General features: G+C 38.2%; 1 protein-coding gene across 1 annotated transcript in view; it reads right to left on the bottom strand.

The window, feature by feature from the left end:
* The window catches only part of NPAS3 (neuronal PAS domain protein 3), a 57,153-nt gene that overhangs the window by 17,297 nt on the left and 13,280 nt on the right, over positions 1-26,576 (bottom strand). The window contains exons 2-3 of the mRNA XM_009864443.1: positions 14,228-14,421; positions 6,290-6,396 (exon numbers count right to left, since the gene is read on the bottom strand). Of these exons, the coding sequence (XP_009862745.1) occupies positions 6,290-6,396; positions 14,228-14,421 (301 nt within the window). The remainder of the gene's footprint in view (positions 1-6,289; positions 6,397-14,227; positions 14,422-26,576) is intronic.

Genomic DNA, 26,576 nt, shown 5'->3' with positions numbered 1-26,576 from the left:
GCAGCTGATGGTTTAAGTAACTTAAAGTTTTAGCTTTGTACAGTTTTCTGGTTTGTTTACTGCCCAAAAGACTCAATACTGCTGGTAAATGCTCTTACATACTTTACATAGAAAAAGCATTTGTCCAATAGCACGCAATTTGTATGTGAAAAATTTAGCCACAAAATAACATGAAGATTAGAAATTTATTGAGTTTTAAAATGATATCTGAATATTTATATGGATAACTAGAATATAAAATATTACAATAGTTACAACTGTTGAAACAGAAATGTAAGCAGTGGTATAAATTCTCATCTTTCAAGGAATGAACCAACCATGAGTTAACAGTGCATTATGGAGAAGAGTGCAAGGTGGAGGTAATTGCATATCGCAGAGTGTTTTCCCCCTTCTAAAGTAACTGGCTTTGGTCAGAGAGCAGACAAAGAAATTAAGCTAGACAGACCAGCATCTCTCATAACCCAAAGAAGCATTTGCAGGAGCAAACATAACATCTGCAGGATTTCAGATCATGGCTAAAAGAAAAGAAACAAACGCTCTTGGTTCGGTGCACATCTCTTAGGATTCATTAAGACTGAAAAACAAACACTAGGCATGGGCTAAAACAAAGTCCATGCTCCTTTTTTTGCCTCGTTTGAATCAACAAATATTTTCTTCAGATGATTCCATTTTTTCTAGTTTCTTATCAACTGTTCCCTCGTCTTGCTCTATCACCACTATCTCCACATAAAAGGACATAAGGATGCCAGTCTCAAATACAGAAATATTTGCTGGTCCATAGCATGGACTGAGAGGAAGATTGTGCAGTTGGTCAGATCAACATTCCTGTAATACTTTGAAGAAAAAACACACTAGACTGCCATCAGGATGCCAGGAGGGCTTGGTTTAAGAATTAGCTCAACACCAGACATTCTATCAGCCTAATTTAGAATCAATCTTGCTTTTTAGTGATGATAATAAACTTGTACAAACATGAGATTCATTTGTATATTTTAGCATTTTATTTCAGTCCCAGAATGCAAAACCTGACATTGGAATCAGTTTGATTTTTTTTGGTGATTGAAGATATTAAGCACTACAAGAGCATTGAAATTTCGATCTGATTAGGATAAAAATTCCTCAGGATCAAAACACTTCTTTTTTTTCCCCCTACAGTTTTACTAATTGTGTGCTACTTGACATTGCAGAGTTATTCCACAGCATGATAGCAAAATATGTGAAGTGTATTTTACTGTTAGAAATTATCAACTCATTCTATTTGTTTTTCATGTGTTTGAGGTTATTAAGAGAATAAAAAATTATAACTGATGTGCATAAGTTAAAAGGGTTAGTTCAACTACAGCTGGTAGGCTAAACCACTAAGCAATATTTTGTACAGCAATAGGATTTTCCTACTGCACAGACATAAAAGAAATCATGAATATATAACTGATTTAAAAGCAGACTGAGGGGGTAATATCCATGGAAAAACAGGGGAGCCATGAAAAAGGTGAATGTGGAACAGTTTATTTTCAGAAAGACTGGATTATTCTAACCACTGGAAACCAGATAAAGTAGATCAGAGGGAGTGTTACCAAACATACTCATCAGAGACCTTTGCTTTATGGGAAATGAACTGCCCTGGCTCACTGTTCCCGAGGAATTGTATTTCTTGTAGCTGTAAATCAAATCCTGAAGAAACAGGATGGTATTTTCTAAGCAATAGCTGAGGACAACAAATACCTTTTTTGTCAGTGTCAGGTTTCTGAATTTAGACCTCAATTAGGATTCCAGAATGAAAAAGCACATATTGTATAACAATATATACTTGTGACAGTTTTCTTAAAAGTAATACGTTAATTTTCAAACGGCGGCATATTGTTCTATATTTGTCCAAAAGTTGCCTTCAGAGGTCTTGACTTTTATCCTTCCGGCTTTCTCAATGTCCTTCACTGAATAGTAACATAAAGTACTTGATGCTCAGTGAAGATCATAATTTTTTTTCAATTAAATGGAAGCTCTATACTCCTACATCATACGACATCCATTCATTCTTAGCAAGAAATACACTTCTTAAATCAAAAAAGGATGTTAGAGGCCTCTGTATGATAACAGTGTGAACCAAAGGGAAGAACATACGCACAGCATCGTAGTACCAAGAGCAGCGAGTGTCAGTTGCCCTTACTGAGCTCTACAGACAGTGCTAAGACTGATACAAGAGTAACTTTATTAATCTGCTTGATTTCTGATATTGATTTGACATAAAGTGTATCCTGCTAGCTTTAAAATCAGGGACATTTTTTTGTCATTGGAACAAGGACAATGCTATCCATGCAGGGACTCATGGCTTGGTGCAAGTGTATGAACTGCCCTATGCCTGACATGCAGTTCAACCCTGCAATGTTTCTGTGCAGAGGTAAGTAAAAAGAGAGGATCTGACCACCTTCCCCATTCTTACAAGCAGTAAATTAGAACTGGGGGTATGAGTGGTCTTTCTAGGGTGATAGTTTTAGATGTATAACAAGAAAATGTGAAACATTCACCTTCAACTCTTTCATGCCACATACCCTAACAAAGCCCTAGGATAAAGGACTGCATCTGAGCTAGGGGGCAGCTACAGCTGCAGTTTTTGAGGGCTCAGACTCATTACAAATGGTTGCTGCTTAGCCAGTCGCTGCGTGTCAGCTGAGCCAACAGCTCAGCCATGATGCTGGACAGTGTACAGGCTAGAGAACACTATGTTAAGTGATACCTATCAGGATTCTACCAGTAATTCGTTCAACAAACCTGGTGAACATGAACAAAGGAGAAGCTTCCCAAGCTTCTGAAATTACGAAGCATGATAAAATGGGAAACAGACTGAATTGTGACACCGAATAATTGTCTGGGAGATTAGTAAAAAAGCATGATCATTGAAAGCTTGAATGAAACAAGACAGAACAATATCCCTAAACGTTTTGTTTCTGTTTGAAAAAGAAAATACAAAACACAATGCTTCAACAACTTGTGAGTTCACCACCACGTATTTTTGTGTTGGAATAAATGCAGGCATATCTGGAGTTAGAGTGTGAATGTTTTATTAATCCACAATGGCATCAAGCTATAACTAACATAAATCTCTAAGTAGAAATCTTGACTCCACTGAACCTAATGGAATTTTTGCTGTTTACTTCGTTGGGGTCAGAATTTTAGTCCATATAAATTTGCTTTTTTAGGGCATAATCCCCATGTCCATGAAGCCAATGAAAGCTTTTCCATTCACTGTAACTGACCTTTCATTAGGGCAGCAGTTTCCTTACAAAAGACTGTTGTCACTGCTATACTCCATCAGACCTTCTTCACCATTATATTTGTTACGGTCCCATTGCTGAAACTGCTTTTGTCTTCTTTTATCTGAGATAACATTAACAAGACCTGTTTTTCAAAGTTTGTAATGGGCTGCTATGATCTGAAGCCATCAACAGCCCTCTTGATTTTTTCTGTGTGATTTTGTGCAACATCTTCTTTGCTTGTTTTCCTCTTTGATGTCTTTGAATAACCTGGATGAGAAGGCAGGATGTATTGGTCTTACTTTTTCCATTTTTTCTGATATCCTGTCAGCGAATAGGGTGAGTAGTAGTTTTATTTTTGTTTCTTTTTACCCTTTAATCTACCACTGCAATTTGTGATTCTTCTTGATTTAAACTTTAAAACATATTTTCTCTCCTGTAAAAATCAATCAAGATTTTTAGCTGCATTCTGCAGTCCTCCATGAAACACAACCTTTTAGGTTGGCTGCTTTTTCAAGTCTACTTTTTAATAGGGCTTTCTAACCATTACTTAAACTTTGAGCTCCTATTCAAAATATTGCATAATATTGCCTTTTTTTTTTCCCCATTGGAATGTCAAGTAATTATTTCCTATGCTGTACTGGCAAATCTCCTGCATTGTCTATTTTGGGAAATTGCAGTTCTGTTGGATTTTACCTTCTATAGCCAGTGTCTGCAAGTTCCTGAATTATAGCTCTAATTTTATTTGAACTAAACTAGCAGGATTTTCTCTTTCTAGTTTAATTTGAACTTGATTTTCTAGGATGTACAAGTTCCTATGAAGTACTTTGGGGGGGTATGTTTTCTTTCTTTTTTTTTTTTTTTTTTTTTGTGAAGTTGTTTTTCCAAATGCTAGAAAAGTTCAGCATCATTCTGGGCAAATATATGAATTACTTCAGCTTCTGCAGGACTTATAATGGACAGGTGTGCCTCCTGAGCTATTCCCAAGTCTAATTTAAACTTGAAGATCTTTCACCCAGAACATGACTTTGAACATGAAAAGACAAATGCTTTGAATCAGTGTTGATCCTGTTTTGAACACGAAGTAGGAATAACGTCCTAGAGTCCCTTCCAACCTGAATGATTCTATGAGCACCTTGTTCCTATAACCCAAGAGAACAACTATAGATACAAGATGTCATCAGCCTCATCTACTGAAAAAAATATTAGCTTAGCAAGAATAATTAGGCTATAGCCACACAACCAAGTTGGAATCCCACTGAGCAGGATGCTGATAATGGGAGAAAGCCCCTGTGTTTATAAAGCTTGCAATTCAATCAGTTAAACTGGACATACACTGAGAACAGGAACACAGTAAGGTGAAGTGATTTTGTAGAAGTCATTCCTGTCTCCAGGGTCTCCTGAGTCCTAGTCCAGTGCTTGTACACTGGACCACACTGCACTCATGCTGTCTGCATAGGTCTCTTAAGCTTTCTGAAGATGAATGTTTCATAAAGCATATTCTGTTTCAGAGAAGTGGTCATTCAGAAGATTAAGGTCTTTTTCAAATGGGATGTTCATCTCTGCCAGGTGGTATGTTAAGTCTGAGTCATAAATATCTTTTATTTCCTCAGTCAGATAGTGCAGTGGAAGTGCAACTTGTCATTTTTGACTTCCAGTTTCAAGATCACCAAGTAAGTTTCTGAATTTGTTCCTTCATTTCTGAGCAACTGATATATTCTCCTGGATATTAAATGCTCAAAATATAAATGATGCAAAATTACTTTGTTTATAATTTTAGATTTTATTTTTCTTCCACAGAAATGTATCTAACACCTGACCTTCTTATGGCAAATGCACTTTACCTTCTAGAAACTTCAGGGAGTATTTGACAGCTTTACGGAGCTTGACACTGGGGTTGGCTGCCATGTATTATCATAGAGGCTGTCCCGGTTCTCCAGCTTTCCAGTTGCAGTTATCCTCCTATCTTCCCTTGCAGATCAAGCAAGGTACTTTTGGTCTGAAGATTTATACCACCTTCCATTGCAATCATATAGTTTTGTAAAAGCGAATTAAATGTGGCTGTATTTGGGTTGCTACCCTTTTATTAGGAAATGCTAGCAGGACATGATGCAGGGGGAGAAGAGTTATTCAAATCTGGGACTCTGAATTTAAAAGGCAGCTTGCAGATAGTACTTTGCATTAAGAAAAACATACAAGTCAATCATAAATGCAGCCAGTCACTGAAACTTCCAAAGTATTATCTGGCTTCACTGCAGGCACAGATAAATTAGAGATTATGGGCCTAATTCTCTTTTCGCACCAGAGTATATCAGGAGCATCATCACTGAAGTCAACAGATCTCAACAAGAATAGAATTAGGCCCTATGGCTTTTAATAAGAGGAGTACAGAGAGTTTAATTACAAGGAATGGAGCTGGATCTCCCTTCCCCCATACACAGACATATGCACATGCTCTCTGGTAAGGTTTGTCTCTTTTACCCTTTTTGCACTTCTGTTATCCTTACCCTGATCAGAGACTACTCGAGTGCAAATAACAGGGACTAGATGCTATAGGGATGGGGGCCACTTAGATGTTAACACACAGGGTTGTTAAAACACTGGTAGAGCTATAGCTCAGCTCTGTATTGAAAAACCTGGTGAAATCTCAAATATGCTGTAGCTTTTGACCTCCACATTATGACTCAGAAATAAAAAAATAAGGGACGAGTCCATTCCTCATGCTAGGAAGGGAGTTTCTCACCTAAGCAATACCTCTTTGAAGATATATTTACACATAGCATGTGGAAATGAACAGCTGCTACAAACTCCGCTAATACAAATATAATTTTTTATTTCGACATATGTGAACGATCTTACACGTCTATAAAAAGACTTGAAAATAAATCACATAAAAAGTTATAGTTGAGCCACCCTCTATGAAACCCCATGATGCAAAAAGCAGGTGCAAGATGAAGACCCCCAGCCATGGAATATAAATAGTAGTTCAGCAACAATCAAGTGTTGTACCAGACTATTTTGACAAAAACGGAAGTACTTACAGTCTAAGTGACTATGTCTGATGCCTTCCACATCTTCAGCATGAATGAAGTGGTAACATCTCTTTCCTACGATATCTACAGGGGTCAGATCCATGTAATCACTAATCCTAAAAAGGAAAAAAAATACAGCCTATAATTCAAGAAAGAAAAGAAGGACTGTCAAATGACTCAGAAAATTAAATCTGCTAAAAATTTTTTCACTACTATAGTAGTTTGAATGGAACATCTGTGCAAACAAGACACAGCCTCAAACAAAAAAAAAGAAAAAAAGAAAATAGTATTAAAAGAATCCTTGAAACAATTTTATCCATTTAAATAAGTGGAAAGTTAAATTCTAGTGCATATTCTCCCCGTAGCACAACACCAAGACAATATAATTCCATGAAATTGTAAAGCATTAGCAACAATCCAAAATCCTCATTAAAAGTCCAAGATGATTCAAGGTTACAAAATAAAGTGAAACCATGTTATGTTTATACTAAATGATTAGAGACACATTTCATTTTAACAGATTGGTCTTCTATTGGGTATATTCATGAAAAAGCTCTTCAACCATTTCTTGGCACCAAGTCCAAACTGATATTTCAAGGGATATAATTTAAATGCTGAGACATAAAGATGCCTCAGGGTGTTATCTTTTTTAGTTTAATTCATTTGGGAGCTCAGCTTTCACTCTGGGCCCTTTCAACTGGGACTTTGTTGTTTATTGCACATAGAAACTTTAAAATCTATTCTGCAGACCTTTGTGTGCATGTGTCTGTGTGTGTATGTCTGCGTGCGTGTGTCTGTGTGGGTGTGTAGACTTCTGTCATGGAGTGTCAAGATGTCAATGCCCTTAAATGATGTACAAAAACCAGCAAAACAATTGAAAAAAGCCTTGCTCACTCAAGAATTTGAAAGTATGTCTGTTTTCTGGAAATAGAGTAAGTTTTTAGGGCTTGAAATACACTGCAGTGATTGGGGTTAAGTCCCCAAGTCTTCACAATTGCAAGATATAATTTAATATTAAGACCAGTTGTCCTCTGGGTGCTCAGCCCCCTTAGCTGGAAGACAGAGACAGGGAACAGAATGAAGCTCCCATATTCCAAGGGTAAATGCTCAGTGAACTGCAGCACCACATTTAGACACACACTCTGGGTCTAGATGGGATCCACCCTAGGATATGAGGGAGCTGGCCGAAGCGCTCACCAAGCCACTTTCCATCATTTATCAGTAGTCTCGGCTAACTGGAGAGGTCCCAGTGGACTGGAGGTTAGCAAATGTGGCATCCATCTACAAGAAGGTCTGGAAGGAGGATTCAGGGAAATACAGGCCTGTCAGGCTTACCTCGGTGCTGAGGAAGGTCATAGAGCAGATCCTGCTGAGTGCCATCACTTGGCATGTACAGGACAACCAGATGATCAGGCACAGTCAGCATGGGTTTATGAAAAGCAGGTCCTGCTTGACTGACCTGATCTATGAGAAGGTGATGCACTTAGCTGATGGGAGAATGGTTGTGGATGTTGTCTACCTGGACTTTAGTAAACCCTTTGACAGTGTTTCCTGTGGAGAAGCACGCACGAACTCCAAGATGGTGGAAAATGGAATTCGCTTTATTGCAAGCAGGCACACATATTTATACTTATTAGCACGAAGCACTATTTGTGGGTTACAAACAAAAGACCAGACTATGCAGCCAGGGTTGCTATTAGCTCATGTACTCCTTCAATCACTCTCTTACAACACAGGGAGAACACACTTTCCCCGGTCTATTTTGATCATCTCTCCCGTTCACTCCCATGCACATCTTGTGTACAAAAAGCATCTTATCTGTTCATTCTCACGGACAAACTCCCAACACGAGCTATACTTAGCTGGTCAGGGTCTCTCTTCATTATTAGCAAGCAAGAGTTATGTACTTGTTTAGAAAAGAGCTCAAGGACAAAAGTCTTAATCCCGCAACGCAGCGCTGCCAGCTAACTGTAAAATGTAGGGTATCCACAGTTTCCCACCCAATTATCCTGGAGCAACTGGCTGTTGATGGCTTGGCTGCGCAGGATAGTGGCAGAATCATCATCCCTAAAAGTATTTAAAAGATGTGTCTATGTGGCACTTAGGGGCATGGTTTAGCAGCGGACTTGGAAGTGCTAGGTTAACAGTTGGACTTTATGATCCTAAAGGTCTTTTTCTACCTAAACAATTCTATGATGCTATTCTGTAATTCTAAATAATTGCCATCCAGTTAAGGGCGTTGTAACTAGAAGGCTAAACTAGAGACCAAACTGCATAGGTCTGAGGGGTTCCTACCAGGCAGAGGGTGTGAACACAGCCACTGGGGCATGACTAAAAGAGCTGTGTTTACCTGGGTATCTGAGACAGAGACAATGCACAGACCAGAAAGACCGAAGGAGAACAGAAGCATTAGACAGCACCACAGCAGCACTGGTGTTTGTCTCAGTTATACGAAAATGTGGCAAAAAACAATCCTGAAAAACATCTCAGGTAAAGTCAGCAGACTTGAATTTGCTAGTAAAATTTGTCAAATGAAATTCAGCACAAACTACAACAGCCTTTTCTCACTTTCATAGCAGAGCAGGTTGAAGGATGTGCACTTTCAAACACCTGTGAAGTAGTTATAACACTTAACCAAATACGGGAGACCCGTCTAATGTTTATCATAAAGCACAGTTGAAAAGCACCTCCCCTACTTTCTCAGAGAGGACACAACTCACCACAATAAAGACAAGTCTAGAATGGTGCCAGTGGGACTTCCTATCCCTCCTACTGGGCTCCTCCACTTTGGCTGCACAGTGAATTATGGGCTGGGAAACAAATGACCTGGGATCTTTGGCAAGTGATAAAAACCCTCACCAGAGGAAGGAAGTCTGAGAATTAAAGGTTCTTGTCCCCTGGACTGTATATTATCTTTTTATACTAAAATAAGTGTATAAACAGTGCATGAAGCAGGAACCAGAATTCGAGTCTCTCCTCATCTCGTGTCTACACTCTCCTCATTGATACACTTTCCTGTCTCTTCTCTGGTGCAAGAAGTGTGTGTTTTCTGTTAGGAAGTGGCTCTGCTTCGAGACTGCATAGAAGAAATCCCACCCTGCTCAGACTAGTAGAAAGAGGCACTGTCTAGGCAGGCTGCTGCCCTGTGATGTACTCAGGCTGTACACGTGCTGCAGTTCACAGGGCTAACGCGCAAGACGATCATTCTGCATCCCTCTCTGGTAAATTTGACTCAGCTGTATTTTGCTTCTCTGCAGCAGCATGTTTGTGTAAAGTCTTCACAGATGAAAACAAACATAGCAAGGCGAACGTGGAAGCAGATTCTGAATCCAGTAAGTTTAAGGTTGCATCAGAGGAAGTTTAGATTGAATATTAGGAAAAGTTTCTTCACCGAAAGGGTTGTCAAGCACTGGAACAGGCTTCCCAGGGAAGTGGTGGAGTCACCATCCCTGCAGGTATTTAAGACATGTAGATGTGGCACTTAGCGATATGGTTTAGCGGTGGAATTGGGAGTGCTAGGTTAACAGTTAGACTTGATGATCTTAAAGGTCTTTCCCAAACTAAATGATTCTATGATTCTGTAATACTAAGAAAAAGCTGTTTCAAACAGAAATATGAAGAGCCTAGGAATTTTTTTTTGATGAAAAAAGTGGAAGAAGAAACAGAAAGAATATCCAGATATAAGTGATAATCACTGTCAAGCAACGACACCAAAACCAGAAGCAAAAAAATTACATCAAACAGGACACTTACATTTATATCAAAGGTACCAAAGATGGAAAACACATAATTGGCATGGTGAAAAGAAAGAAATAATAAAGTATATCTTAGAGCACTAGTCAGAAGACAGATCTTGTGGATCCCAAGCCCTTTGACACAATAAGGCAATAGATTGATGGGTAGGAACTGTGTTCTGCTGTACACACAGATCTGATCCTGTAAAACATAAGCACAGGCTTACCTTTGAGCAGATCAGTGGTTCCACTGACTTACAGGACTGTTAATATGACTGAAATTTAAAGGTAGGTATATGGTACAGCATGGACAAAATTCTGCAGATATTCAATTCTGCAGACTTGAGGCTCTTTACAAAGGACTGTTTCTGCATATCTGAAGGAATTATACACAACCACTGTCATGACCAATAGGCCAAACTTTCATTTGGAAAACACCATATTCACTGTGTTATTTCCTTTTGGGCACACAGCAGTCCATATTAAAATGCATTATAGGCTCTCTCCAGATGTCCCCCAATTGCTAACAGTTGACACTGAAAATACACAGACTGATACTGTACTCTACTAGCAGTTTCTTTATTTTGCTTTTAATTACCTATCACCGCTGAGATGATGTGTCCTCTGCAGGTTCTTTCTCCCTCCACTGACTAATAAATTCTATACTATTTTAGAGTAGATGGTGATGTTTAGATACAAATCCAAATTTGGAAAACAAACATGGATCAACATACCACATTTTAGGCAACAAACTTTTATATCCCCATTTAACACTCTCATAACAGAATATGGTTAGAAATAGCCAGTGTACTACCTAACAGATCTTGCCTCAAAGGGAAGCTAACTGCTGACTAGTTTGTGAACTGAGTCCAGGATTCTGATGCAGATCTCTTAATTCAGAGGAAAGTAACAAGATGCACCCAAAGACTTGAGTAATGTCTCTCCTGCTCCCTGCTGTTGCAACCGCTTGGAAAACTCGCAGTACTATTGGTCTCACCCCTGCTGATCCAATGGTCCATTGTGAGCATTCATTTCAGTTAAGCAGCATGGCTTCTGCTCCATACTCCCTGCAGTTGCCAGTAACTCCCCATTGCTCCATAAATAGTGCTTACAGCTTCCCCAGCATGGATCCATTTTTCTCTGTTTTCATCAATGTTGTGCTTGCTTTATTGCGGCACCGCAAAGAATTTCCCGGCTGCCCGCAAGTGCCAGGAGTCAAGCCCATATACTCAGGATGGGATACTTATCTCCTTTTCTATAGTCCCAGAAAAGAGATTCAAACTTCCTCAACTCAGAGAATGGCCCTGGCAAATGCCCAGATAATTCATCTGACAGCTTCAATCAGCTGTTCAGTTAATTCTTTCCATTCTTCTTTTCTTTCCATTCCTTCAGCTTTTAGTCATATGCTGCTCTGTACCTGCTATGAAATCCAAGTCCTGTCAATCTTACTCCATTTTCCATCAGTGGAAACTCCTCTGCCTCAGTGAGCTAACATTCACCCCTCAGACCCAGCTGAAGTATTTCTACTTTGTGAAATTCCTTTTATAAACCATTTTTAACAATGACACAGGGGGTTAAAATGGAAGTAATGCAAAATAAATTCAAGTACCATCACAAGCATTCCACCCTAGCATATGAGGCAAAATCCTTCACAAACAAGGAAAAGTTGCTTTGTAATGTTGTCTTCACCTTAATGAATTAAAGACATTACTAAGCTCAACACTTGCATAAGTTAGCCAGTTTACCATGTGCTATCAGCTCTTTCTAAGTGATTACCAATCAGCACTCCACACATGATGCATTTTACACTTTTCTGTGATCCCTTTCTCAGGCATCTGAAAGTCATATTGCTACATGAACATAAAAGGAAGGTTTGAGAAAAATGTTTAATTAAAGAAAACACATATACAGTTTAGAGCTCATGAAAATGCCAAACTGAGAGCAGAGAAAGTATAAATCTTTCTAACATGGTCCACAAATTCTTATCATACTTGACCTGACAGAATAGTTCATTTTTCACATTCGATTCCTGGGGTTTTTTTTGTGGTTTTTTTTTTGGTTGTTTGTTTGGTTGTTTGGTTGTTTGGTCAAACTGAGAGCAGAGAAAGTATAAATCTTTCTAACATGGTCCACAAATTCTTATCATACTTGACCTGACAGAATAGTTCATTTTTCACATTCGATTCCTGGGGTTTTTTTTGTGTTTTTTTTTTGGTTGTTTGTTTGTTTGTTTGGTTGGTTTTTTAATTGAGGTTGCCAGTGAAGGCAACAGTAAGTGCAGGTTGATTTTTTTTTAAAAGGAAACCTGTTCATTAGGAACTGGACAGACACCAGCAGCTCATTTCACAGAGGCCATTAGAAGAGCTCTGCAGTGGTAACAGCTTTCCATTACTACTCAGATAGGTCACAGTCAAATTAAAGACTAAGGCAAAAGGTTTCTTCTAGATCCTACTGCCGATCTTCAGAGCCCTCTCACCAGTTGCCAGATTATACAGACTCTATATCCTCACTGGGTACAGTCACACACAAAAACTCAGCCCAAAATTTCATACTGTAATCAGCTTTCTCTGTGACCTTGTGCAAGCCACTTTCTATGGAGCAATTTTTCCAAATTTAAAACTGAGAATAATATATTGTCTTTTAGATAATGCTTTGGAAGTTTAGATGAAGTGTTCTCTCTGATAGATAATATTAATACTATTGTGACAGTTCAGCAACATGACAGCAAAGGTAACCTCATAAGTGAAATCCAACACTATTTTAAATTATGGCCCTGATTCAAAAAAGCATTTGAATATATCCCTTTGCATAAAAGTTTATGTTGATGAGCTATCCTGATAATACGTATTCCATTCTGACTGAACAATTATGATTACTCATATCAGAGAGATCTCACTCTTAACTTATAATATGCCACAGTTGCTGTCACATGAAAAGCTTGCATTAGTCATTTTTTTGTTCCTGTTTTTGATGATAGGTCCCCTTTACAAAATTTCCTTTGGCTGCATCACCTTTCCTTTTTTCCAAACTTTTCCATCAATGGATCCAAACTTCTTTATTACTTATATCTTGTTTCTCAGATATCTTTAGTCTGCTCTAAATAGCATTACCTAGATTTTATTTTTCAGTGGCCTGAATGCACCAATAAGCTTTAATCATCTTGACCCTGGGCCTTACCACACATTGCCCACAGCCCAGGATCCCATTTCAACTTCCCATGGCTCCCTCCACCCTGCCCATGGCCTAGGACCACATTTCAACCCCTTGGGGTTCCCACCCATGGTCCAGGACCCCATGTTAGCCTCTGCCCCAGTGATGCTGCTCCATCTCCCCATAGCCCTGCCCAGCCATGAGGCCTGCTCAGCCAGGCTCGGTCCATGTCCTGCCCTGGCCTGGGCCCATCCCCAGGGAGGTGTTGGATACCAGGGACCCCCTGGGTCCCCTGCTCCTGGCTGGGGTGGTGGAACCAGCCCTGGCTGCCAGGTCCTTCCCCAGCAGACTCTCATGGGGAGCTCCCATTGCTACCAGCCCCCAGGGAGCAGACAGATGAATTCAAATCCTATCTTCCACCTTCCTAGATAACTTGTTACTATCACATCTAACATCACCCCTCCTCAACCAACTCCTCAACACCTGTTCCCATTTCACTGCTGTCTTTCCTAGCACGCCCTTAACCAATTTTACTCTACGGTTTTCCCACCTCTTACTGCAACTTATCCCACCTCTCTAGCCTACTATCTAGGCCATCTGTGCTTCTGTTCCACTAAACACTGAGCATGATGTGCTGAAATCTGCAAATTAGTCGAAAAATGGAAAACTTTAAAATTTCAGAGAGAAAGACTTGTGGCGAGGAGGATGGGTGAGCATAAGAACAGCCATGCAGGTCTGCCTGACGTATGCCTAGTCCTAAAACTTGCCTTTGAGAGGAACAGTGAGAGATTGTAAGAAGTAGGGAATTCTTCTCTGAGAGAGAATCTTTCCTAGCCTATCCTTCCCTATTCCAGTGACATGTCCTGTAAAGTATAGTTTTTAATTCACCTTTATGCTCTAAGAATGTAATGAAAATGAAGATGATTACAAGACTGAATTCAATGGTCCCATACAACACCAGGATGACACTGCAGGAGTCAAAAATTTCAAAAGTTTTTGCCAAACCCATGGAACAAAGAACATACACAGGTAAAAGAAAGAAAAAAGGAGCTAAAAGCTGTACCTATTTTCACAGTAAATGATATTGAGGTCCATATTCACGCGAGTGACAAACATGTGGCAGTCAATCCTGACTTCATTAATTGTAGGAGGTGGCAAAGCATGAGCAACGACAACAAGTCCCATGATTTGGCTGGGCACTGTCCGTCCGTGAGACAGTGACACTCTCAGACGTAACCGGCCTGTTATATGAATCACCTGAAAAATAAAAATAAAAGAAACTCCAGTGAATTCTGGATGCATCTGTGACATCAGTTTCTTTTAAAGGATAGCATTACTATTCCCTATAGACCACTTAAGACAGCCAAAAATTGTACTAAGTAACTGCCAGTATTAGTGTTAAGCTTATTAATATTGGCTGTCAACACGTCCTCTATGTCCTCACGGCAAAAGAAGAAGACAAGAACATAACAGACAAATGCTTCACATTCATCAAATGAAAACCTCAGAACTCCTGTGATATTGATTTTTGTAGTGGTGGTTGTTACAGAAAGAAAGAAGAAAAAAACCACTGGAAATTCAACACAGGAAAATAGAGAGGGGGATGAAACTAAAATAATGACAGCAGAAATTAATAAAATATCAATTTTACAACATTTGGCAAAAAAGATCAGCAGTCTTCAAACTTTTCCAGAATGGATTTAATTGAATTGCTAGTCAGCAACACCATGGAGACACTGCTCCCAGCCTGGAATTACTTCTTTGTGGTTGGCACTTTGAGAAGCAACAGCCTAGAAGTGATCAATGGGCTCAGCTGCAGGATGGTGTTTCTGCATCCACAGCAAGCTTTCTAAGAGCCGGTAGACATGCAATGCCTCTGTCTAGTACACTAGGTATGTATGGAAAGTTCTGAGGCTGGATGGTTTCTTTCTCTACGCACAAAATAATGCCAGGAGATGCTGGGGAGATAAAACTGTACCCCTGGAGAGTGAAATTCTAAGAATGCTTCCTGAAATGGAGTAAGCTGAAATTCTGGGAAAAGAATAATTCTCCACTTCCAGTTTCACTCCTTCAGAAGCTCTGTGGATAAATATAGGGGTTGGTTTTTTTGAATAAAAAATATAAATACAGCACTAATACCAGATAACATACTGAAAATGGAGACTGCAGTTCCTGTAGTCGTGGGAAAGAGAGCCATAAGAACTGGCAGTTGTGGACTCTCCTACATTTTCACCCTCAGAGCGTGTTACAATACCAACGTGGAGAGAAGGCAGCTTCCAGGAGACAAGGGCTCCTTTCACTGTTACCCCACACTCACTACCCAGAGGCCAACAGAGACGTTGGTGAGATGGGGTGTAGTTATAAATCCACAGATACTTATCTTGCACAGACAGCAAGCAAACTCTTTGCTTTTGATCTGGAATCGATTGTTAACAGAAAGTGAGAAAATCTTTCATTAAAAACTGCAAACCACAAAGTGCATCCAAATTGAAATCTAATTCATGCCAGCAGATCTGTGATCTAAGCCTTGAAGTTTGTTTCTTTTTTTTTTTTTTAACCTAATCATTAAAATATCTCCTTTCTTCACTATTTAATATTTTGAATCCATCCAGTGTGGTGAATCTGAATGAGGAAAGTGATCAACTGCTGTGTTTGTCCATTTCAGTTGCAGGTTTCTGACCACCCACATTTGAAGTAATTATTGTCTAAACTCATACTTAATGCATCTTCCAAAGGCAAACTATTCTATGAATATTTGAAAAAGTTCCTAAAGGCAAGGATGCAAAACCACCATTTCAAACACACTTTTTAGTTTTTTTCCAAAGACCTCATTAACTAATGAAGAAATAGCTAAAAGAAATAGGATTAACTTCACAGGAGGGGCAGTAATAGTATATTTTGCTCCTTCTAGCTAGGCATGCATATACATCTGCTTTTTATCATTATCTGTCTCTTTTTATCATGCAGTTTCAGCTTACTGCAAAAACTCAAATCTGTAAAAGCTTGGAAAAATGCTGATGGATAACTAGTAATAATGTGAAAAATAATCTTATACTGAACGTGCTGTGCAAAAGTATTGTTGTTCTGTTGTTTTTTCGTAAGAGTCCTTATGCTAATATGTTTGAAGTTGGCTCTATCACTTGAGGGAATTTTTAAGATATGTCATACTTGAAATCCATTTATCTCTTCCTTGTATTTTTGAAACTTCCATGTCATTTGCAGCTAAATATTAACAAGATTTGGTTTTGAACAACTCTCTATTCAGACAGTGCCTTACTTTTTTCTGATTCCTCATCTGAAATACACCTCAGATGTAGTCTCACCCCAAGAGACAGCTCCAAACCTGCTAGACCCACCATATATTAACATTGCTGAATTTCAGGAGACTTAGCTTCCAGATTCAAATTATTTAGCTGGTTCCTAGCTCTATCATGGATCAAAATATATTCTAAATCCCTACATGAATTCAAATTTTAGGGGTCAGCACTCAATTGCATTCTGATTCTGTACACTGGGAAATGTACAGCAAACCACCCATCAGTTCCAGTGCCTGTGCGCCTCTAAAGTAACTGTATTTCCATGCCTGAAATCCCTTTCTGTGACAGCATTAGTCAAATGCACCAAGTGGGAAACCTAATTGGTAGTAAAAAACAATTCTAGCTGTCATGACCTTGTCTACATTGTGAGTATTGCCACTTTTAACACCGGTTCATTTGAACTGGGATTAGGGGTGATAGGAATTATAGGGTCAATTATCTCCGGTAGCTAAAATTAATCTCTTTATAATTCAATCCCACAGCACTAGTCTATCATATCCTAAAGCAGTATTATGACTTTAATGAAGCTAAATTGCAAGAATAAACTGTTTTATGAAGGACGATACTTGGACCCAGATGTAAATATTTAGCAAAAATTTGCTAGGAATATTCAGAAAACCAAAGTAAATGCACCTTTTTCTGTGCAGTTTTCTTTATAAATGCTCTCTTCTGACAAGCATGCAACAGTCCAAATCCATCTTTGAATTATAATTGTCTTCCTTCTAATAATGCTGTATGAATACTGGCATATTTAGATGCCACAGCACGAGAAAACAGTGATACTGTCTTCTTTCCATTAAAAAAAGGTGGGTGAATGACAGGGATCATCAGAAACTTTATATGTTAAGAGTTGTACTGATTTCCCCAGCATTTCTCCATTTATCTCCTAAATTAAATTAGGAGTGGCTCCTTTTTTTTTTTTTACACTAATGGGAACTGCATTACATTAACAGATTAGAGACTTTTTTGCTTATAAACTGTTTATTGGTAGATGTTGTAAGTTGCGTGATTTCATCCTATGGAAGTAGAGGAAAATCTTATGGTCAAAACAAACTTTGTGACCTGACCTAGACCAGGATTTGACCTGTCATTCTGACCTTTGTTATTGCTTGTAATGTAACCTAGTTGTATGATAGTTATACTTAGACAGACAGGTGGATGAAACAAAAAGCATTCTGTAACAAGAAAACCTTAAACACTGTGAAATGAAAATAACACATACACTGCTGCAAAGATGTCACGCTGAAGAAAAACAAATACTATACAAATATTCTGTAGTGTTTAATTGCTTTGTTAACAAAATTTTAAATCAAGTCACCTAACACTCCAATATTGGGAAAAAAAGATAATCGTTATTTGGCTTTTATTTTTAGCCGATTAGAAAAGGGATTTGCAAAATATTGTAAGTACATATAAACACAGTTTATGAGTGTGGGAGTGTTAACAAGCCACATTGCTTGGACAAATATATATTTCTTTTCCCTGCCATATGCTCTCTTTAGTCATCTGTTAGTAATAAGCACTTAGATGTGCTCTACTAATGTCTAGTTATTATAAACAAGCACGTCACAGAGACCTTGATAAAACCTTCCCTCTGTCAATAGTTAAGGAAAGGAAAGCCCAGCAATTGAACAACACATCTGGAACCTGCTCACCATCTTTTAAAGCTAAATCTCACCTCTGGAGATGGAAATACTTTCGTTGTCAAAAGACATCTTTAAATATTACATCCATTTTTTCACATGCATGTAATGTCAGAGTAAGGACATGCATTACCAGAGGCTATAAAAACCTGCAAGCACGAAAAATGTGTGAATTTCACCTTTCAGATGTCTCTGTGTTCTTCAAAACCTAAACTTCCATTAGAAAGAGATTTCTAAACTATTTATTTTCTCTGTGTAAATCACTATGCCAATTTATTATGGGACTGAAACCACACCACTGCCAGAAGTGCTCCCTCCACCTCATTTCTCTTACTGAGATAATAAATTTGAAGCCTTAAAATTATGGCTTAGACTGAAATTTTGAGAAGACAGTCACATATGAAAACATCCTAATTTACTTTGTATGCCTAGATGTTAATTTAGTTGTCCTATGAACAACTAACACATATATTTATCTCCCTTTACAGAAATAATTGTGATTCACAAGGATGTGTGTGTATATATATATATAAATATATATATATATTTGTTTTAGTCTTTCAAAGATGTTATTTTATACTTCCAAAATCCACCCCTGAATCTTTAAACCAAAATTCATTTGAACTGCTAAGATTGGCTGAAGAAATATCTTACAAACTATAGCCATGTTCTTACATTTATTTCTTTGAAGACTTGTGTGCTCCTTCACTCATAGATACATGGACATGCATGTCCAAACATGCCACTGCCACTAGCGAAACAAATATTTTAACACTCCACAAGGTAAGGGGTTACTATATGGTTTCAGGTGATCGCTAAGACTGAACATTTGGGAACGGGCTTTCCTCTGGACTTTTCAAAGAAAACAGAGCCCACTGTCACATGTGGAGTTCCGAGAGAAGTATCTTAAAGATTCCCTTTTTCTGAAATCAAAATATATCCATGCTGATCAGTCTACACTTCAGTACAGGTTTCTTTATCTACCACAGTTCTCTTTTTTTCCCCCTCTGTATCCCACTGTAGTTACTACAACATTTCTATTTGCTCGTGTATTCGTGTGGGCAGAAGCCATTTATTCCACAGCCCCATCCTCACCGAGACTAAAGCCTGATCTCCCATTCTTCAGGAAAGATTTTTGACAACACATCACCTGCCTGGACTTACTATTCAGCAGCAGTTTGGATCAGAGAGGTTCAGAAAAGTCTGCAGCTTTACCTGCAGTATTCCTAACAGAAGGTCCCATGGAGCACGACAGTTTGGTGTTGGAAAAGGAGTGAGCCGCTACAACTGCAATATTTTGGATGATCCCACATAAGCAGAAATTTTGATGCATCCCACATGCATCCAACTCGCTGTGCACACAGAGATCAATTCTCCATCATGTGTATAGTTAGCTTACACAGTGGACTTGCAGCACAAGCTACGTAAAGTGGTTTGCACATGCCCAATGGCCACTCTTGGTGATTCCTGCATGTCTGGAAAGCTGATTGATCACCCCTTAGATAATAAAGTTGTGAATGGTAAAGTTTGCAGATGAATGCTCCTGTTGTATCAATGCTAGATTTACTATCTCTTTTCATCTATAAAATGACCACTATATCATCTTGTCCCTTGTTACTAACACCCACCTTTTCTCTTGGACAGCACAGCAGAATAACATCTCTACTTACAGCAATTGTTCTAACTCTGATTCAGAAATTTGCCACTTCAGTTTTAGCTGTCACAAAGTGCTTGTATGCTGGCAGTGTTTGTCTTTTTCTGACTACAGTAGTCTATCTAATAAAAGATACTGCTACACACAAACCTTGTCCTATTATACCATGCCTACACCAGAACAAAGGAAACTAGTATGTAGTGCAGCTGCCAGTGAGGCATTCTGAACCTTAATGGATTAAAAAAAAAGAGACTAGGTAGTAATCCATGACTCCTGAGAAACAGCCTTCTAAGTAAAATGCAGTTGGTCTTAATTCAGTTATGTACCGAATGCTACCTGAACCCCTGTTAAGAGTTGTGGTCTTGAGCACCCATTCAAAGAATATATGTCTGATTTCAAGGAGGGTGAACATTATTCGTAACACATACATAGTTTCAAGGTCAATAGCCTCTTTTCCCTCTACAAGTACATTTCAAATCCCCTCAAATACACCTGCAAAAGACAACCTGAAAATGGAAATGGTATTTACATTTAAACAGCATATTTGGTCTGAGGACGTATTTTATTGTTAAAAAGCCAATACTATTTTTTTGTTGACACTCTAGCTTTTTCCCATCTTTCCTCTGATATCACTCTCTCCAAATAATAAGATTCAAAAGCTATTTTGCTGCTTAAAACAGTCAGAAGCATAATTTAGGCTAATCCTAGGGTTTTTTAAAAAAAGTATCCTTACGAGACCTCAGACTCTTTGGGTGCCTAAAGACAAACATCACATGACAAACACCCTGGCTTGCCAGGCTCAGTTCACAGCTCTGGCTCAATCCTTAAAATGACCAGAGGAGAATACTATTTATTGCATATACGGAACATTGAGACCAGCAGCAAGCACAATAGCCACAGTCACTTTCGTCCAAGTAGACCACAGGGAACAGCTGTACTACTGTGTAGGTTGGTGTTTGAGCACTCACGCAAAAAGTTGCTTGTTCCCCAGCCTCTTATATCCCACTTGCCTCTCACTAGATCATAAAATAAAGGGAAGGGAATAGGGACAGCCTTCTAAAGCTCCAAAAGAGCAAAGACAAAACAAAACCTGACCTTGCCCATGTTTCAACTATCATATGATGCTCCCTGATCTAGATGGGTCTAGGTTAAGGTTACCTAAAGAATAAACAACAACTTCTCTGTGGTATTAAAGAATGAGTGTTGATAAACAATGATTGTTGATAAACAATTCCTAAAGCTGTCATAAAAAAAAAACTAAAAAACTCAAGAGTGTACAGTAGGTTGTTTTTCAAGAGTTATCAAATCTTAATAGCCTGATATTTGCTATCAGCATTTTTGAGTCCTTTAGATCAATGTTACTGGACTTTCAATTTATGGCTTATTTTTTCATTCTGTTATATAACAGCATTTCCATTTTATTTCTTGGGTTAATAGATCAGCAGTTATTGTTCAGCATGGCATAGCACAATGTCCCGCACTGTATATGGGCACATATATATCTTAATCACCATGATGGCTCTTAGGTCAGAATTCTGAGGTCCAGCCTTGCATTGGCATTCACTGCAGTTGTAAAACTTGCATGACCAAGACCCTCCAATCAAAGCATTTGCATTATAAAATATGTTATCATGCCTTCATTTCGTGTGCTGAATTTATTTATTAATTGCAATGGATTAGCAAGCTGGTTTTCTCTAAATAAAAGATGTAGAGCTGACAGTCTTGGAATCAGTCTCCTACAATAAGCTCAGGAAATACTGTGTTGATTCATTACACATTTTAATTTCTCACTTACTTTGCTTTATACAGCTGCAAAAGTTTCTGTTTCCATGATCAGCCCCCACTATAAGAGCTCCAAATATCCTACTATTAAATAGTATCCTTTAAATAGATGCAGTGTTAGCAATTCAACATGCCAGGTTTTATGTTAATACCTTTGAACCCTTTTCCTTTTTAAGATGTCTTATTAACAACTCAATCTATCTACACTGCATTATTTTTTCATAATCCAAAATGTACAAGCATTTGAAAAAAAGCAACATTAAAAAAATGGAAAAAGAAGAAACTAAATGAAATCATCACATTGCAACCTGAAAAAGTAGCCATAAAAATTGGTTTTATAACAGAATACTTTTTGAAGTAATTGGCACAAAGACTGTTCTAGTGCAGATTGCTGCAAGAGCGCTCTTGGCAAGAACATCATAAGCACTAGCAAAACTTTAATATGCTCAAACAGCCAAATACAAACTGACACCAGGAACCCGTGTGTGGCAACAAACAGGAAAAAATAAAATATCTCAATTTAATACAAACTTACATACAAAGGGATCAATTTTTACAATTCGTGGTTTAGCATACAATACAGCTGTCCTCAGAGTGAATATAGAGTAGCTATACATAAGAAATTAGAATTATCAATTCGGGGGAATTTCTCAAGAGTCCTTTTGATATGTAATACAGCCAATATAATGACTAAGAAACCAGACATCAATGCATTAAATGAGATCAGGTTGAGATCTATTTAGAAAAGACAGGTTTAAGCTGGAAAAAGAATCTCTTTGATATGACCTCCAGAGCAGACCATTTGCAGAAGGATTCAAGATGAGCAGATTTACCCTTGCTTCACAGTGGTTTTAAAGATAAACTCTAAAATATCTAATATTGAGTTACTGCAGAATTAAGTCTATATAGTAAAAAAGATTAAGGCCCTATGATTTTCTTATACTTCTAGCAAATGTTATGATGGATTTTGTATGTTGAATTCAGAGGAATAAATGAAACAGTTAATTTAAAATCTAGTTCATATAATTAACTTATTTCTAAATGATGTGTTATATGAATCTGGCTAGTGCTGGTCTAAGCTAGGAATCTGGACTGCCTCAGAATTTTTGGTAGCCTGCATCCCTGAGGTATGGCCAGTACTTATTTAACCCTGAAACTCAAAAAACAGCTCCAATTTAACAGATTTTCTACTGCAAATCCCTTGGTGTTCAAATGTGTTGCATTTTTTTTTTCCTCATGGAATGTTTGAAGTCCCCTTTAAAAATAAAGCCTTGGGGATGTTTTTTCCTTAATACTATTTAAAGAAAGTTGAAAGCATTTAGCTATTGAAGTGTGCAGGGACCTAATAAAGGAATTGCCATCCCTGCTCATGAGCAGACTCTTTTGGAGCTTTCTGGTGCTTCTTCTAGCAGTAAAAACTAAACCTGAAAAAAGATTTTCATTGCATCTGTTCCAGTGCAGTTCACGAGAATATCAGGGGGCATTGGAAGCTGGCTACATCATTCTGCAACAGAAAAGGGTGGACAGGATTTTAAAAAAAGTTAGCCTAAATCCCGTATGCCAGGGCAACCAAATCTTGCTGCACTGAAGACATCCATAAAAAAATATTCTTCAGATGTAGTGTCTTTATTTCTAACTTTGGAGGGAGAAATAAAGTGTTGGGGTTTTTTTTCGTTTTTCCTACTGTTTTATTTGATGTAGTTCTTAGCAGTCCATTGATTACCTTAAGTGATTCACTGCACAGTGAGAAAGGACTAGATAAAACAAAATATCTGATATTAATGCATTTTTTTCCACACACGGAGAAAAAAATGTAGAAAATGCTGTTGTTTTTAAAGACAGAAATGGATTATGCCGCTTGGCCTCAATATAGTCGTGTTTATGTTCTGTTCAAGTTCTCCACCTGGGGCTGCAACCCCAGAATTTGTTCTGAAGTTAGTCATTAAAAGTCATATCTATTCTTCCTTATTTTGTAGCTAAATGGGTAGAAAGACATGAGCTTTTCTCATAGTAAAGCAGGGACATGCTATGAAAAAGGCTGAGAACTACTGTTTGAACCTCATTAATATCAAGGTTTCTCTGCTTATGTTAAAGGGGTCTGGTACAGTCTCTTACACAAAGAAGCAATCACTTTGTTTATTTTGATGGTTGCATGGATTCTCTCAGCATGGCCCAACTTCCCCTGGCTGTATACAAATACACAACATGTACTGAAAGATCTTAGACAACAGAATGTGTGAACTTCCCTGCAGAATGCCACGACTGTGACAAACTCAGAGGTGGAATTGGGCAAAAAAGATTAATTTTCCATAATTATGAATTTACTTTCACCTTCCTCTCACAAACAACACATATGAATCTAAACTACAAATTTTCAGCGTAGAAGGTGAAAACATACATCAAAATACGTGAGCTGATTTTATGAAAAGTACAATGTGAATTTCAGAAAAGCTGCTGCAGGTGGGTAGCAATGCCTCCAGATCCAGGTGGCAAAAATGAATGATCATAGGATGGGAGGCAAGAGTCTCCTGGCATGTCTGCCAGTATCTAGTTTCAGTCTTTCTCTGACCATGCTCAGTGTTACATCTGATCAGTTTTAAATAGGTCTCAAGTGGTCCTGATAAAGCAGCTGGCATTCAAATTGCAAGCCGCAAGTCCTAAAAGTGGCTTTACAGAGTCTCTGGCTATAGGAATAAGCTCAGGGACACCACGACAGCCCTTCCAGAGAATCAAGTGTGTGTCAGTAAGAGCAGCTGTGGCAGGTCACACCAAAGGCCTGGCTAGATCAGCATCCTCTCTGTGTCACTCGGGCTGACTACGGGAGAGTATCAGACTAAGCAAGTATCTAAAGGCATTTCCCCTGGGTATTCATAGAATCATAGAATGGCCTAGGCTGGAAGGGACCTCAGAGATCATTTTATTCTCCCAGCACTTCCTAGGGCACAGACATGTTCTTTGGTAAGATTTTGGCATTCATACTGCCCATTCTGGAATTGGTAAGTACTTCCTTTTACTCTGAATGTACTATTTACTGCTTTAACTTTGTTGTCTCCCCTACATATTGAGACACTGCAGAAAATTATACCTCATTCACCTTCTCTATACACTGATGTTTTCTATCATGTCATTTGGAGAGTAATTTTTCTTCCAAGCTAAATTTCCTAAGTATATTTCAGCTGTTCCACAATGTCTATTGTAGTTGTCACATTTTTGCTGTTCTATGATCTTCAGTTTGAGATGAAATGGGATAAGAAGTCCACAAATATTCAAGATAAAGGAAAACCACTAATTTTTACATTGTTATAATGACATTTTCTGTTTAAACTTTAATTTATTTCCTAATAATTTCTTAGCACTCCGTTTGCTTTCTGACCACTATTGAGCACTAAGATGTTCTTTTCATAAACCTCCCATTACAAGTCCAAGGTATCTCTTCTGAGCAGTAACAGCGTGTTCAGAGCTCTTCACTGTACATGTACAGCCACGAAAGCTTTTTTTCCCAGGTGTATTACTTTACATTTACCTGAATTGAACCTTAGCTGCTATTTTATTGTCCCTTCACACAGAACCATGAAGTTCTTGCGCTACTGTTTACATCAGACAGATTTTTACAATGCAGTAAGAACTGTAATTTTTCTGTTCAGCTTGGTTTCCATTTGATTTATGAAGATGTAGAGAACCAAAGGCCTCAGGAGCAGCAGTCTCAGTGAAAAAGCAGTAGTGACCACTTAAATCAAGAAAACTGACCATTCTTGGTTGGTTTTTTAAAAGCTCTTACTCCACCTCCACTGGCAGTTTAATTTCTTTCAGATTTGTGGTCAGGGATAGCGCTGGTTCCCATGCGGGACATGCAGCTACTCTTTATCAAATTGAAAACCCCTGTAGACATGCTTGCCTGATAAAGTGTCACAAAAGTCTTTGACTTTTCCTTGGCATATTGTCTACCAATCCTATTGTCATTTGTTCCAGTAGAAGTATTCTAGGTTATGAGCTCCGTTGAGCTAAGACACAAGGAAGGTCTTGCGTGCTGTTTACACTAAGCCCTGTAAGTTAATGTACATGAAAGGAACATGTCTATTGGGAGACATCCTTCCTGAGATAAATCTCTGCGTGACTTTCTGCAAACAATGAGAATGTGTGTACAGATTTTTTGTGCAAATTCTGTGAAATGCAATGAAATAATACTGATAAATTGAAACATACAAACAGTGTTCAGTGGCGGTGAAAGCAACAGGTCATAAATGTCTGGATCTCAGGCTCAAGCTTTGTTCCATAGACACATGACCTGTAAGCCATTGTAAGACTCTCCTGAAATTTTGTAAAAATGTGAAAATATTTTCAATCGAGTCAAATTTCCCCAGAAATATTCCATGATTAGATCTGTTTCATGACAAATCACCTCAATTTTGAAAAATATTTGTAAGCCAAAATCAAATTAATTTTGTGGAGAGAAGGGTTTTTGTGGTATTTCAAGAAACTCTATTGTCATTAAAAGCTGAAGTCCACCCAAACAAGGTACGTGATTTCTCTCTGAGGAAAAAAGAATTTATTCTGCTTGGAGATGGATGGTCTTTGCAAAGCTCTGACCTTCTCCTTGACAGCTACAAATGGACTACTATTTATGATTTGTTTCTATAATCCACTTAATGTAGCAAGCTAGATTATAGATAGCAATTTATTTATAAAAATCATAATAACCCACCATTGTTTTAAATGCCAGATGCAGATAAATGGAGGGCAAGAACTGATGAGACAAGATTCGTGTTCTTGACTCTGCTCTGCAGAATTATGGCAGCCTCTTGCGTTATCTGCATTGGAATCAATTTAGTAATTTTTGATTCACTGATTTTCTGTTGTTTGCTTAACATTTATTAATTGATTGCAATACTCATGCAATTAATTCAAAAGTTGGCAAGTTTAACATGCAGAGATTAATTTTCTTTCACTAACCCACCACCTAGAATACGTTCTTTTTGAAAAACAAGTTACCAAGAAATTACCTGTACATCAATCATA

This window comes from Apaloderma vittatum, unplaced genomic scaffold, assembly GCF_000703405.1.
Source record: "Apaloderma vittatum isolate BGI_N311 unplaced genomic scaffold, ASM70340v1 scaffold8252, whole genome shotgun sequence".
NCBI lineage: Eukaryota > Metazoa > Chordata > Aves > Trogoniformes > Trogonidae > Apaloderma > Apaloderma vittatum.
This window is presented reverse-complemented; position numbering and strand designations above follow the sequence as displayed.